Source organism: Gigantopelta aegis, chromosome 5 (assembly GCF_016097555.1).
Source record: "Gigantopelta aegis isolate Gae_Host chromosome 5, Gae_host_genome, whole genome shotgun sequence".
NCBI lineage: Eukaryota > Metazoa > Mollusca > Gastropoda > Neomphalida > Peltospiridae > Gigantopelta > Gigantopelta aegis.
The window spans coordinates 20,329,700-20,346,683 of NC_054703.1; the positions used below are offsets into that span (position 1 = coordinate 20,329,700).

General features: G+C 35.6%; 1 protein-coding gene across 7 annotated transcripts in view; it reads left to right on the top strand.

Moving 5' to 3' along the window:
- The window catches only part of LOC121373378 (protein RRNAD1-like), a 29,767-nt gene extending 13,652 nt beyond the window's left edge, over positions 1-16,115 (top strand). For 4 of the 7 annotated variants that reach the window (XM_041500001.1, XM_041499999.1, XM_041500002.1 and 1 more), the window contains exons 7-11: positions 1,346-1,466; positions 4,122-4,213; positions 5,937-6,044; positions 11,417-11,505; positions 15,948-16,115. In XM_041500001.1, coding sequence (XP_041355935.1) covers positions 1,346-1,466; positions 4,122-4,213; positions 5,937-6,044; positions 11,417-11,505; positions 15,948-16,100 — 563 coding nt within the window. In that variant the 3' untranslated portion in view covers positions 16,101-16,115. Of the gene's footprint in view, positions 1-1,345; positions 1,467-4,121; positions 4,214-5,936; positions 6,045-6,563; positions 6,828-11,416; positions 11,558-15,947 lie in introns of all 7 variants that reach the window. The other 3 variants (XR_005958073.1, XM_041500003.1, XM_041500004.1) reach the window with 3 other exon arrangements.
- Positions 16,116-16,984: the final 869 nt, after the last annotated feature.

Sequence of the window (16,984 nt, forward strand, 5' to 3'; positions counted from 1 at the left end):
GAGCGAGAAATAGCCCAATGGGCCCAGTGATGGGGATCGATCCCAGACCGACCGCGCATCGAGTGAGCGCTATACCACTGGGCTATATCCCGCCTCCTGGACCATGGAGTCATGGTTTCTACCAGAGGGTACGAAGAGTAAAAGTATGTACTCTAAAAACAAATTTTGAAAATTAATGGATTAATTTTTAGAAAGATTATAGTAAGAGAACTGCTGTTAAAAATTTCTCAAAGTACATAAAATGTTTAATTTTAAAAGATTTCAAACCCATAGCCATCTAGTAGGGGCGTTTACATGTGTATTCATGACCTAATTTTGGTTTTATTACGTGCTATCCAATTACTTTCATGCAGAAAGCTTGAGAGTGTATAGACATGTAATCATGTATAGGGGTCCATAATTTTCAATTTTTTTTACAAGTGTACCAAGAGTACACTTTTGACCCCCCCCCCCCCCCCCAAAAGTGTACATCCCCAAATGAAAAATGTTGATCGACATTTTTCATTTTTAAAAAAGTGTACGCTGGCCCCCCCCCTCCCCCCCACATATGGTTTTGTATGCTCATGAAAATGTTGAAAATTATGGACGGCCCCTTAATTAACCTAAACCTTGTTTAACGACACTGCTAGAGCACACTGATTAATTACAATAATCGGTAGCTGTTGGATGTCAAACATTTGATAGTCTTCTGGGGTATCCTGCTACATTTTTCTATTAGCAGGCTCCAAGAGATCTTTTATATCCACTTTCCCTCAGACAGGACCTTTGATATACTAGTCTGGAGGAATTTGTTCCAACCAGACTGCATGTCAAAATTACCAAATGTTTGACATCTAATAGCCAATGATTAATTAAAACAAAACAAAACGTTTAACACCGGTTAGAGCCCTGGGCCCGTGCTTATAAAACTTATATAGAGTCCTGACTTGATCTCTAATGGCATCACATGCATACAAATTGTATGGCGTTGCCATGACGTTCACGTCTCAGACTGTATTAGAATCTTGAGTCTAGACTCTAAAAGTTTTATAAGCACCAGACCTGGAATTAATTTTGTTTTAGCCAAGTTTCAGATATAAGTAGAATTATTTTGTTTTAGCCAAGTTTCAGATATAAGTAGAATTATTTTGTTTTAGCCAAGTTTCAGATATAAGTAGAATTATTTTTGGAAAAATATTACAAAATGGCTCATATAAACACATTTTTATTGGTAAAATACTAATTGTTGTAGCTACTTTTTATAAAAAATTGAATTGGGCTATGGGCAGGGTGATGCCTAGATGTTTGATTACTTTGACTTAAAGACAAAACTCGGTTGGTAATCCTTCCTTTCTTTTAATTATAGATTTGATTTGTAACTTCCCACTGAGTAAGCTCTGGAGCTCTTCGTACGAGAAGACACAAAACCTGCATCCTGGATGGCGACTGAATTCGTGCAGTTTGCGACTCGCTGCACAGGAAACTAGGTATGTCGGTTACTACCCTTCCCCCAATCCTCCCCTGCCAGACATACTTCTTAAAGGTAAAGAAATGAGAAGTGTCGGTTACTACCCTTCCCCCAATCCTTCCCTGCCAGACATAAAGGTAAAGAAATGAGATATGTCGGTTACTACCCTTCCCCTAGCCCGAGTACTATGACTGTAAGAGAGCTAAATGGACATTTGGACATAAATACGCTCTCATTACAGTCAAGAGACCAAGCTATGTATTTTCTTGGCAATTCCCGACAACCAAAAAGTTGGCAAAGATTTCCGCTCTAATATCACAACAATCCTATGTTTAATGTTAAATACTTTTACATCGATCATTTTCGAGTTAATTGATTAAAAAAAATCCACACATTAATCACTAATACACACACTACAGAAAGAAACCTGACAGCACCCACATTCAGCTAAGCTTTGGCAAAATCCGGACAGCAGAATTCTAAGTTCGCCGACCTATATCGTGACGTTGCGTCACATGATCGCCCACTCAGCCATTCCATCTACCAGGGGTCGTCTCAAAACAACAAGTGCCCGACAATCACACAAAAAGTTTGTTTTGTGTAACGACACCACTAGAGCACATTGATTCATTAATCGTCGGCTATTGAATGTAAATATTTGGTAATTTTATCAAAGTGTTAGAGAGGAAACCCGCTACATTTTATCATTAGTAGCAAGTGATCTTTTATATGCATCATCGCACAGACAGGATAGCACATACCACGGCCTTGATATACCACACCAGTCGTAGTGCACTGGGTGAAGCGAGAAATAGCGCAATGGACACACCGATGGGAATCGATCCCAGACCGACAACGTATCAAGTTAGTGCTTTACCACTGGGCTGTGGACAATCACCAAAGCGACAGAGAGTGGTATAGACACACACACACACACACACACACACACACACACACACAAAGAAACAATATTATATTCACCTTTTCTCCAGGTGAAAAAGTCTTTGATCTACGACTGGTATGCCTGCTTGGCGTGTGTACCACTCTCTGTCGCTTTGGTGTTTGTCGGGCACTTGGGGTGACTGGCAGTTTTGTGGCTATGTATGAGCCTGGTGTTTTTACTTTTCTAAATTTTATCTCCACAGTTGACAATTGTTTGTTTCTTTTGTGTCCAAGGAACGAATCGTCAAACTACATTGGAGACAGACGAATAATTCTTTTTTGGGAGTGACAGTTACATAAAAAACATCACTTAAAAGGACATTCCTGAGTTTGCTCCATCGTAAGATGTTTCCAACTAATAAAATATTTCTACGATTACACTTACACATTAAATATATTTTCATATTTAAAATATCAGTGTCTGTATATTCAATGTGTTTCTGGTCGTTTTGATATTTGTAAGAAGCCCAAACTGGATTCTGTCTTGAAATAATTTCACTGATATTTTATGCAGAAAAATATATTTGATATGCAAGTACAATTGTTAAAAAGTCTCTGTTAGTTGATAACATCTTAAACATTGCAGCAAAATTAACTCAGGAATGTCCCTTTAATGTTTGAGCAGCACTGGGCCCACCTTTAAATTGTGTACAAATTCTTGTTCTACGAAACCGTCCACTTTTATGCTCAAAACGTTCTTTACAGCATGCACATTCCATCACAGAAACACAAAACGAAACTAATCCATGTTGTAACGCTTGGTATGAGACGGCCCCTGTAACTGTTGCACAAGGCGGAATTGCCCAGTGGGCGATCACGTGATCTACGTCATGAAATAGGTCACTGACGGAGTGTCACGAAGCGTAGCTGAATGTGGGTGCTGTCGGATTTCTTTCTGTACTATGTGTATTAGTGATTAATATGTGGATCTTTTTTAATCAGTTAACTTGAAAATGATCGATGTAAAAGTATTTAACGTCAAACATAGGATTGTTGTGATATTAAAGCAGAAATACATAGCTTGGTCTCTGACTGTAATGAGAGCGTAATTATGTCCAAATGTCCGTCTAACTCTCTTACAGCCACAGTACTCGGGCTACCCTTCCCCCAATCCTCCCCTGCTAGACATAAAGGTAAAGAAATGAGGTATGTTGATTACACCTTCCCACCTAGACCTCCCTTGTACAGACAGATGTGCTATCTTGACTGTCTCTAGGATGGTGTATATAAAATATTCCTTGCTACTCATGGAAAAATTAAGCAGGTTTCGACTATGTCAAAATTACTAAATGTATTACATCCAGCAACACGACTGGTATATCAAAGGCCGTGGTATTTACTACCCTGTCTGTGGGATGGTGCATATAAAAGATCCCTTGCTGCTAATCAAAAAGAGTAGTCCATGAAGTGGCGATAGCAGGTTTCCTCTCTCAATATTTGTATGGTCCTTAACCATATGTCTGACGCCATATAACCATCAACAAAATGTGTTGAGTGCGTCGTTAAATAAAACTTCTTTTTTTTTCCAGTAGCCAATGATTAATAAACCAACATGCTCTAGTGGTATCGTTAAACAAAACAAACATTAACTTTATGTCAATCAAGTGTTACGACACCAAATAGTCGTAGTGTGCTGGGGTGTTGTTAAACAAACATTCCTTTACTTTCATTTGTTGTTAGAGGACCTCGTGCCTTTAATTTTAAAACAGGATTTTGTTTCTTCTATTTTTAGATCCAGATGGAAATTCCAGACTGCTGAGGATCATGCATTGCATACAAATAATGTTGGATTCAGAGCCTTGTTGGAACTCTTTTTAAAAGAAGGTGAAAAGCACAAAATATTTGATTAAGTTCTGTTGTTTGCGTGTTTATTTATTCTTTGGTGTGCAGTGATATAGTTTATTTATCATATAATATCTTACATTTTCAGTGCAATCAAAGTATGTGATATTTTTCAGATCACATACTTTAAACATTTGATAACTTTGCAAATTAGATGTAAATTAGTCGAGGTCTCGGCACTAGGTTTATTGACATTTAAGCAAACGTACATGGGTGACACTCCATGATTGACGTATGCATTCATAGTCATCAAATAAAAACATTTCAATGGCAATTTGACACTGAAAGCTGTCCAGCATTCAGAAAACAAAATCTGTTAGGCATAACTTTATTTTGATGTAAGGATATCCAAAATGACGTCATTTGAGTTTGACGTCATTTCCATTCAAAAATACACCGTGCCACATATTCTTACATCATTTGAATATCTAGTAATGGTGGACTGGAATTAAAGTTGCGTGTACAGTTTACAAAAACACGTATTAAGCTTGAGCTTATATGATAAAGAGATTATTACCCTCGTGTATTTCAGTATCATCAATATCATATATTAGGAATAAAAATAATGTATTATGCTCGTCATAGGCTCGCATAATACAATTTTTATTCCTAATATATGACATTGACGATACCGAAAAACACTCTGGTAATAACCTCTATTTATTAAGTAGGGTCTCCACGAGAACTCAATTACATGGGTACGGGTCGAGTCTAGCAAGACTAGAGTCCGTTCACAGGACTCGTGTATCCATGCAAGTGAGACAGTGTAGAGTCACTAATCAGCAATAGGCCTACAAGATACACAATAATTATATGATTATTCTTTAGTTTATCTTTTTAATCTGGTTGTCCATCCGTCACAATACTGAATGTATCAATCAGTTTCTAAATGCAATACAATGGCATGATTTCGCATTCATGTTCAGTGCTGGAATTAAGATGTATATTGCTATATTTTACTTTATATTCCTTTGTCTCATTATCATCTCGTGTAAGTGTCGGGTACTCGGGTCCGGGTCGAGTTTGACCCTCGGGTACTCAAGTCCAGTATTTTGGACTCGAAGAGTCCCTAGTTTTAAGTGGAAGATATGAATTGAAATGCTAATTATTTAATTGTCTGCCTTGTTCTGGTTATTAGAAGATATAAAATGAAAGATGACTTGTTGCTCTTTAGTAGGAATAGCTTATGTGGTGACCACAAGGTTCATCTCGTACCATCTCAGCCAAGTGTAAAAATAGCTATGTTAGATACGGCATTATGCTGGAGTTTTATAATAATATAAACAAATATTCACTTCCTACCCTATGGTTGTTATTTTACATGAACATTTTCACTTTAGTGAAATATTTTTTATTAACATTTCAACTTTTAGGTGAGTATTTTCATAAACATTTCAACTTTTAGGTGAGTATTTTCATAAACATTTCAACTTTTCGGTGATTATTTTCATCAACATTTTGATTATTAGTTGAGTATTTTTCATCAACATTTCAACTTTTATTTGAGTATTTTTCATCAACATTTTGATTATTAGTGGAGTATTTTTCATCAACATTTCAACTTTTAGTTGAGTATTTTTCATCAACATTTTGATTTTTATTATAAGTAATTTTCATCAAGATATTGACTTTTATTTGAGGTTTTGTTGAACATTCCCTTCCTTTTCTATGATTTATTATTTTAATTGAATATTTTGAATTTCAGTTAAGAACAAGGAACACATTCAAGGCATTATTAACCAGAAGAAAATCAGAAAATCTGATTTTTCAACATTCCCAGCATTTGTGTCTTCTTTACTTCCCGAGAATGATGGTAAGTGACAAACTTTACGTTAGTCCGGGGTAGGAAAGAAATGTTTTATTTAACTACACACTCAACACATTTTATTTACGGTTATATGGTGTCGGACATATGGTTAAGGACCACACAGATATTGAGGGAGAAAACCCGCTGTCGCCACTTCATGGGCTACTCTTTTTGATTAGCAGCAAGGGATCTTTTATATGCACCATCCCATAGACAGGATAGCACATACCACGGCCTTTAATGTACCAGTCGTGGTGCACTAGCTGGAGCGAGAAATAGCCCAATGGGCCCACTGACGGGGATCGTTCCCAAAGCGACCGCGCATCAAGCGAGCACTTTACCACTGGGCTATATCCCGCCCTCGTTAGTCCGGGGTGTGCGGAATGTACTTCAGAGTGTGTGTGTGTGTAGTGGTGGGGAGGGGTTGCATTCACCTAGGGGATGGAAATATGAGCACCGAAATGGGGTGAACCTGTAAGGGAGGGTTCCAAGGACATAATCCACTAAGAAAAGTTTGAATTTCAGGTGTTAAATATGGCGTTTCCAACCTTCTAAGCATAGTAACGGGAAAATGAGGAGGAGGTGCCGTGGCCCCTGCAGCACCCTCTGTTCTGCAGCACATGTAGTTGCCTTGCATCAGCAGCACCCTCTGTTCTGCAGCCCATGTAGTTGCCTTGCATCAGCAGCACCCTCTGTTCTGTAGCCCATGTAGTTGCCTTGCATCAGGACATACCAGCAAGCTTCATTTGTTGATTTTGCAAGGGCAGATCTAGAATATCTGAGGGGGAGGTGGGAAATGAGAATTCTCTTGGAACCACTGAGATTTAAGCAAGAATAAGAAGACAGGAATCTGTTCATACTAAATGCAACTCTTATTTACTTGGGGTGAAAACATATTACAGTTCCTGAATTATTTATGCAAAGATTATGTGTGGGTTGGAATAATTTCTAATTATTTATTACAAATATCTGTAAACGTAGTAAGATATGGCACTTGTAACTGTGATATTGCACCATTAATGAGTAAATTAATGGTAAACTTCATAATCAATGAGTAAATTAATGGTAAACTTCATAATCAATGAGTAAATTAATGGTAAACTTCATAATTAATGAGTAAATTAATGGTAAACTTCATAATCAATGAGTAATTTAATGATAAACTTCATAATTAATGAGTAATTTAATGGTAAACTCCATACATTGTAATTGCAACAACAACAAAACATGTCGGTAATACATTAACGTTTATAACATAAAGTGCGATCACTGTCGGTGGGCCCATTGGGCTATTTCTTGTTTCATCCAGTGCACCACTTGTATATCAAATGTTGTGGTATGTGCTATCTTGTCTGTGGGATGGCGCATATAAAAGATATCTTGCTACAAATGGGAAAATGTAGCGGGTTTCCTCTCTAAGACTACTGGTATATGACATGGTGAGGAAACTCGCTACATTTTCCCATTTGTAGCAAGATATATTTTATATGCGCCATCCCACAGACAAGATAGCACATACCACAATGTTTGATATACAAGTGGTGCACTGGCTGAAACAAGAAATAGCTGAATGGGTCCACCTATGGGGATCGATCCTAGACCGACTGCACATCAGGCGAATGTTTTACCACTGGCCTATGTTCCAGCCAGTCCTGCCCGTTCAGCTCTTGTCGGCTTAGACTATGGTAGGGGTGCTGGGGGTGCACACCCACCCCTGAACTTCAAAGTGGCTGAAAATGGTGTTCATGTTCACAGTTCTCAATTTAACTAATGAACATAATGATTTTATTTTATTTGAGTGAAGTCAGACATAGAGGGTTCATCATGAGTTTTTTATTATGAAAAATATCAACGAGTCTATACATTAATCGGTATTTGTCGAGACTCTGCTGAGACAAATACCGATTAACTAGATGAGGTTGATACTTTACACATTAAAAGTCACAACTAGCAAATTCTATTTATCCTATAACACTTCTAAAATAACATTTTAATTTGATATTTAGTAAATCAAAGTCCTGAAATCGCCACACCGGTAATATGATGTCACACACTACAACTAAATCTCATCAAAACATTACGCTTGGGTATACAAGTCTTGTTGGTTGTAAACAAATGACCCATCTACAGCAAAACTCAGTTAATAATATATCAAAAGGGTTTATGACATGGATATTATGGGTAATTTGCAGGATAAATAATATAATTACTTTGCGTTGGCTGGGTGTTGTTTGGGTAGGTTGCCCATACCGAAGAACAAACGAAACAAAACATATTAATTTTAAACTAGTTTTTTTTAATTTAATTTAAATTATGCAGTTTGAATCCCATTTGTTTTTGTGTTTATTAAAATTATTAATTTTGTACCTGATTAATTTTCTATATGTTTATTTGTAAATATTGGAATTGGGTGGGTGAGGAACAAAGTACTGTTCATGAGAAATACTTTTTATTACATTTGGTGACTCTAAATCGTGATTAGAATTCTATTCATGAGAAGTCGTGAACTCAATAAAGACGAGATAACATGCAGCATTGCATGGAGCTTTCAGCTTTTTTAATGATCATGACATCTTATTTTTTATGTGTCTTATCTCATCTCAGTTTATTACCACCTCTTATCATATTTCTTATTGTGAAAATGATAGGTTATTAACTCTTATTTGATAACACTGTTATCGTATCTGGCAAACAAACAAAACCATTGTTTTCTGCCAGATTATTTTGTTACATGTTCTTTACATGTATATGCTGTTGTAAAGTTCTGTTCTGTGTTTATTTATATTGACGTCACATGTCTTGGAGGAAGTAAACTTGTGAATTAAATCAACAAGTGTATTAGATCATTACTATTAATGAACAAATTTTTTTGAGAAATTCATTGTGTTTCTTCCTGTTTTTGTAGTACTACTAGTAGCATCAAGTGCAGAAAGAGAAACGGTACAGTATGTACTTCAAAAGCTAGGATCAGTAACCGTGTCAAACAGTTCATATGCTTGTGCAGCTCATGTTAGTGCTAACTTATCGGATCATGTTTTCACCAAAACATCCGCAAATTAATACACAAGTAATTGTTGTTTAAAATGATAATACTGTGCATGTACATACATGTAAATAATTCCAAAGCATTAATTTTATCTTAAAGGGACATTCCTGAGTTTGCTGCATTATAAGATGTTTCCGACTAATAAAATATTTCTACGATTAAACTTACATATTAAATATATTTTCTTGTTTAGAATATCAGTGTCTGTATATTCAATGTGTTTCTGGTCGCCTTAATATTTGTAAGAAGCACAAACTGGATTTTGTCTTCAAATAAAATATTTTTTAGGAAATAAAATGAAATTTAACCTAGCACAAATATTAGAACGATCAGAAACACGTTTAATATACAGCCACTAATATTTTATGCAGAAAAATATATTTGATATGTAATTACAGTCGTCAAAAAGTCTCAGTTAGTCAATAACATCTTAAAAATTGTAGCAAACTCAGAAATGTCCCTTTAAGCCAATACTTTACCTATATCAGCAATTATTTGCTTGGTCATACTGTTTGAATAATTGAAAACCATTCAAAAAGATAGTTTTCCTTCTTTCATACATTTTTATGTAGCTTCAGTACCAAAGTTGTTTTAAATGCATGGAATCCTGGAAGGGATGTATTGCTGAAAACACCTTGCATTAGTTTTAAGAATGCTTCTCAATACAAGAAAATGTTGTCTTGTGTCTCCACAAAAACTTTTAACTTTCGGTGCTTTCAAACTACAGTAAGACACTTCAAAAAGCTAGTTATCTTAGCAGTAGTCAAGAGGAAGAAGTTAGTTTGTTTTGTTTAACGACACCACTGGAGCACATTGATTAATTAATCATCGGCTATTGGATGTTAAACATTTGGTAATTCTGACTCGTAGTCATCAGAGGATATCTGCTACATTTTTCCGTTAGTAGCAATGGATCTTTTATATGCATTTTCCCGTAGACAAGAAAGCACATGCCACAACTGTTGACCAGTTGTGATGCACTAGATGGAATGAGAACAAACCCAATCAGTTGAATGATGAGCAAAGACACTGCAATAGCTGGAAATGCTAAAACAGTTTCTTTGCATTTTTAAGGAGGGCTAAATATTCTAGTAATGCCAATTCATCTTTTTCCTTGTTTCTAGCCAAGACGTAGAGTGGCTACAGCTTTGCCCACGCCATCTGCAATGCTACTACCGTTGCCATGCGTATGACCATACTGTGGTCACTGTCATCCGCCTTGCCCACGCCATCTGCAATGCTACTACCGTTGCCATGCGTATGACCATACTGTGGTCACTGTCATCCGCCTTGCCCACGCCATCTGCAATGCTACTACCGTTGCCATGCGTATGACCATAATGTGGTCACTGTCATCCCTATACCCTCTCCTCCTTGACAGCATGTCTTTGTAGTGTTACATATGCGAATTACAATTCCCCTAGCAACACATGAACAATTTGCTATTTATTCAATAAATAGAGAATACTACATGAGCGGCTGTTTAGATAGCGTTTATTTTATGAGTCGTTTAAAAATGTATCTAACAAGTGAAATTGAGTTGGATATGTTCTTAAGCAACAAGTTGTAAGATAAATGGTATCTAACGGACACGAATGTAGTATTCTATTTCTTGCATATCTTCAGTAAAGAGTTCTAACATAAATTTAAATGCCTGTTCCAACTAAAACCTATGTTTGGCCCTAGCGATTATAGTTAACATGTGCGTCACAGACAAGTCAATTTCAGGTTAACTTGTACGTCACAGAGTGATCAATTCGATCTTTCTTTTTCATTGGATGGTATGGCATTGGTGACCAAAGGAGCAGCCAGTCGTATGTCTAAAATGTTATCGCACGTATGTGTGTTAACACTATATGAGTTATTAAAAATAACGACTGATGTTCTCACCAATGGGTGTATAAGAAGAAAAATTTGTTTGTTACCATTGGATTACATCAGAATACACCAAAACTTTAGAAAACTTCATTAACGCACTCCTCACCCCCTGAAATTACCACACTTTTATCATCAGATGTATGCAGACTATTTAAGCTCTTTATGCTGATCATTTTAACATCTTGTTTGTGAAGATTGACCCAGAAATAAGTGTTTTATTATTCATTTTAGATTATCGAAGAATTCAAAATGGCCACCATCTTTCATGATGTCATTATGACGCCTTGCTTTGCCAAATATTCAAGATTGGCACCAACAATTTTCTTCATCTGTGGGGTATTATAAGCTGATTTATGGTAGTCGTTTACTTTCTAGACACTCCCTAGCTATATCAGCTGTATATTTATATAGTGTTTTAGTGTAGTATAATACATATTTGTTGTGTTGATTTTAGATGATGTTGACGTGGGTCGGTATAAAGATGAACTGAACGCCCTGTACGTGGATCTACAGAAGCAGTTTGACTGCATAGAAGCATTCACAGTACGTAAACTTGATGTGACAATTTGAAAGGGGACACAATTCAAAATCTTAGGTAATTGGAAGTCAGTTCATGTAATTGTTACCCACGTAACTGATTGTTCACTTACGTGAATTCTATCAATCATAATATATTTTAATGACAGTATTTTCAGCTGAAACTTTGAGTATTGTATAATTAAAAAAACCACCCAAAACCCAGTCTTTAAGGAAATTTCATAATGAGTATAATGAGTAACACTTCACCACATCAAATATTGGTGAGTTGTGTAAATTTAACTTTGCGTACGGTAACCAAAACTTGAACAGAAGAACAGTGCGTGTGAAATATTTTGCCTAGAAGGAAGGAAAGGAAAGTTAAACTGTAAATCATTCATTCATTAGTGCCAAGTGGCAATTTTCGGTGGTTAAACTGTAAATCATTCATTAGTGCCAAGTGGCAAGTTTTGGTGGTTAAACTGTAAAGTATTCATTCATTAGTGCCAAGTGGCAATTTTCGGTGGTTAAACTGTAAATCATTCATTAGTGCCAAGTGGCAATTTTCGGTGGTTAAACTGTAAATCATTCATTCATTAGTGCCAAGTGGCAATTTTCGGTGGTTAAACTGTAATTCATTCATTAGTGCCAAGTGGCAATTTTCGGTGGTTAAAATGTAAATCATTCATTAGTGCCAAGTGGCAATTTTCGGTGGTTAAACTGTAAATCATTCATTAGTGCCAAGTGGCAAGTTTCGGTGGTTAAAATGTAAATCATTCATTAGTGCCAAGTGGCAAGTTTCGGTGGTTAAAATGTAAATCATTCATTCATTAGTGCCAAGTGGCAAGTTTCTGTGTTTAAAATGTAAATCATTCATTCATTGGTGCCAAGTGGCAAGTTTCGGTGGTTAAAATGTAAATCATTCATTCATTGGTGCCAAGTCAGGGCACAATATACTGTTCGCGTGTCGGTTACGCAAAATTAAATTTACGCGAACCGCAAATCGGTTACGTCATGACCTGTAAACGTTCAGAAATTAAAACTTGCAAACTTCACGATTACAGGAAGTGTATTCATGCAGACATACTACTGGTATTCCCATAAATGTTTTAGACTGATTTTTAGATACTTGATGCGCAGCAAACCAGTAAACAACGTTATATTGCAACAGTTGTAACTTGCGACCAGTCTACAGTTTTAAAACAGTTTTAAAGAAATGTGCTCGGACCGCTTGGGACGGCTAAATTTTCTGCTGCTATTTTATCTCTAAAGGAATATATGTAGACATACTATTGGATTGGCTATAATTTTACATATGTTAAAAACAGTTTTAACGTAAACAGGAATCCAAAAGTGTCACAAAAATTGAAAAATACTAACATTGCATAATGAGCTTTAAAAACCCCCAAACATTTGGAACGTCACTGTAGTATATAAGTACCATCGATGAAGTGAAAGTAGCATAGCCACCGCAAATCGCAAAAAGGAATCCCTACAAATGAGTATTTATTTATTTCAAAGGCATACTGCCCATTACACACAGTACGCATGTGCGTAATGCAAAAACAAAATCCGGGAATAGGTCGAGGCTGTCTGTAATTGTTCTATAAAATAGACTTCTTAAAATTGACTCGAAAAAAGATTTTAAAAAATGCATCTACAGTCGTTCTAAGTTTCAAAATTTTCACACGTGGGGGGGGGGAGTGAATCCCCCTGCTCGGGCATGCCTTTGGCATGCGTAATTCTGAGAATATTTCTGGCTACGCCCCTGTATTTTGTTTCAGTACTGGGGCTAATATTCAGTTCTTTTATAATATTGTTAAGTTTAGCAAACATTAAAGACATTTTTTTAATTTTTTTTGTAAAATGTTTTCTTTTGTATTTGTTTTAACTTTATGTTTCAGCTAAAAACTATGTATTTAAAATATAATTTCAACGTAATTTTGAGGTAACCTATCAGATAACCCATGGCTTACGCAAATATAATTCACGTAACCGAACAATTGGTTACCTAGGTAAAAACCACGTGAACCGACTTCCGGTTACCTCAGATTTGGAAATATTGTCCCCTGGAAGTGGCAATTTTCGGTGGTTAAAATGTAAATCATTCATTAGTGCCAAGTGGCAATTTTCGGTGGTTAAAATGTAAATCATTCATTAGTGCCAAGTGGCAATTTTCGGTGGTTAAAATGTAAAGTATTCATTCATTAGTGCCAAGTGGCAATTTTCGGTGGTTCATTAATGCCAAGTGGCAATTTTCGGTGGTTAAAATGTAAATCATTCATTCATTAGTGCCAAGTGGCAATTTTCGGTGGTTAAACTGTAAAGTATTCATTCATTAGTGCCAAGTGGCAATTTTCGGTGGTTAAAATGTAAAGTATTCATTCATTAGTGCCAAGTGGCAATTTTTGGTGGTTAAAATGTAAAGTATTAATTCATTAGTGCCAAGTGGCAATTTTAGTGGTTACTGTTTCCTCCACCACCGATTTTTCATGCTTAAAACTAATAAAAGGTAAATTTATAATAAAGTAACATTAACACCAGACAAAATCTTGTTTGCCAAGTTACAACAAAATATTATAATTTTGATTAGGACTTTAATCAGTAAAATTATTTAGTTGTAATTTTTAAAAAGTGTGTTTTGTTTAACGACACCACTAGAACACATTGATTTATTAATCATCGGCTATTGGATGTCAAACATTTGCTAATTTTGACATATAGTCTTAGAGAGGAAACCTGCTACATTTTTTCATTAGTAGCAAGGTATCTTTTATATGCATCACCCCACAGACAGGAGAGCACATACCACTGCCTTTGATACACACTTGTGGTGCATTGGCTGAAACGAGAAATAGCCCAATTGGCTCACCAACGGAGAAGGTATAATCTAAGCCAGCAACTACATCAGTTGTGTGGTACGGATGGCAAAAACCATTTCATTCTAAAATTAATTATGCTTAGTAAGTCACTATCAAACTAAAAATTGGTTAGCAGTTACTAGTTAACATTGTAGTGATCTCTGAAAGTGGCATAGTAAATTTCTAAGCCATACTGAGCGGTGGTACCTGGATATTATTCACAGATTACAAGCACCTGTCACAGTTGTTGATAGAATTAATATTTCTCTCACTTGTAAAGCTATTTTATATTTATTTTAAAAACTATTTAACTATTTTATATTTAATGTCTTGTGTGCATTGTCTTTACAGAGACGTACATATTTTATATTTAATGTCTTGTGTGCATTGTCTTTACAGAGACGTACATATTTTATATTTAATGTCTTGTGTGCATTGTCTTTACAGAGACGTACATATTTTATATTCAATGTCTTGTGTGCATTGTCTTTACAGAGACGTACATATTTTATATTCAATGTCTTGTGTGCATTGTCTTTACAGAGACGTACATATTTTATATTCAATGTCTTGTGTGCATTGTCTTTACAGAGACGTACATATTTTATATTCAATGTCTTGTGTGCATTGTCTTCACAGAGACATACATATTTTATATTCAATGTCTTGTGTGCATTGTCTTTACAGAGACATACATATTTTATATTCAATGTCTTGTGTGCATTGTCTTCACAGAGACATACATATTTTATATTCAATGTCTTGTGTGCATTGTCTTTACAGAGACATACATATTTTATATTCAATGTCTTAAAGGGACATACCCTAGTTTTTAAACACTAAGGCAAACACTAAGGCATACATATTTTATATATGTCTTGTGTTTGTTTTACATATTTTATATTCAACTGCATTGTTTTGATAAAGGGACAACCCTGTTTTTAAAATAAGGCATATTTTTTTTACTATTTACTGTTTTTGATAACTGAAATCATACTTTACTTAGATTTTATGGTTTAGATTATCAGTTTCCTTACATTCGAAGTGTGTTTGGTCATCCTGGTATTTTTAATATCACAAAATTCATTTCTCATATTTTTTAAAATGCATGTGCTTCTGAGAACTAACAGTTATGGAGTCTACTTTTAGTTTAATTTTAGAGGGTATTTCATCATTTCAAAGTCGCAGACTCATGTTTCACTCAATTGTAACTTTATCCAAATGTGTTTCAGTTTTGTAGATAAACTAAACTTAGTGTTAATTTTCATGGATTGAAACTAGGGTCTGTCCCTATAAGAAATATAGCTTTATTTAGACTGTAATGTTTTGTCTAGGTTGTAAAGACAAGGACTTGGATGTGGATGTGGACAGCGATAGAAGTTGAAAAATAGTAGATATTCCTGATAGTAGATGGGGGGAAAAAAAAATGGAAATAAAATGATAGAAAAGAAGGGAAGCAGTGAGATTACCCCCCCCCCCCCAACCACCACCCCCCTCTACTAACAACAATAACAAAAACATAAATACTTTTGATGGGAAGCTGCCTTTGATTTTTCATGTTTGAGAAAGCCCCCTTTAAAAATCCTTCCTTTTCTTTGTGTGTTTCAGTGTGTGCAGGTTCTGATGCAGCCTGTGCTGGAGTCAGTGGTGTATCTCGACAGAAGCCAGTGGCTCCGAGAACAGGGGATTCACGCAGACATCGTGCCTATCTTTGATGACCGCATCTCTCCAAGAAACTTGGCCATCATCGCAATAAAATGATTCTTATTAAACCTGCACCCGACTCATTATCTATTACTGTCTGTCTGTCTGTTTGTCTGGACACTAGAGCACACTCATTTATTATTCATCGGCTAGTGGATGTCAAACATTTTGTAATTTCGAAACCCACTACATTTTTCCATTAGCACCAAGTGATCTTTTCTATGCATTTTTCCACAGACAACAGCACATACCACAGTCTTTGATATACATGTACCAGTCGTGGAGCAATGGTTGGAATGGAAACTTCTCCCTCCCCCAATAAAAACAGAAGGTTTTTTTTTTAACGACACCACGAGCACATTGATTAATTAATTCTTGGCTATTGGATGCCAAATGTGTTAAAGGGACATGCTAGTTTTTAAACACTAAGGCATATTTTATTTACTATTATAGCCGTTTTTTGACAACTGAAATCATAATTTACTTAGATTTTATTGTTTAAATTATCCATTTCCGTACATCCGAAGTGTTTTTGGTCATCCTGGTGTTTTTAATATCACAAAATGCATTTTTCATTTTAAAAAAATGCATGTGCGTCTGAGAAGTAATGGTTATGGAGTCCATTTTTAGTCTATTTTTAGAGGATATTTCACCATTTTAAAGTCACAGACTCATGTTTCACTCAATTGTAACTTTATCCAAATGTGTTACATGTTTGTAGATTAACTAAACTTAGTGTTAATTTTCACAGGTTTAAAGTAGGGTCTGTTCCTTTAACTAAACTTAGTGTTAATTTTCACGGGTTTAAAGTAGGGTCTGTTCCTTTAACTAAACTTAGTGTTTATTTTCACGGGTTTAAAGTAGGGTCAGTTCCTTTAACTAAACTTAGTGTTAATTTTCACGGGTTTAAAGTAGGGTCTGTTCCTTTAACTAAACTTAGT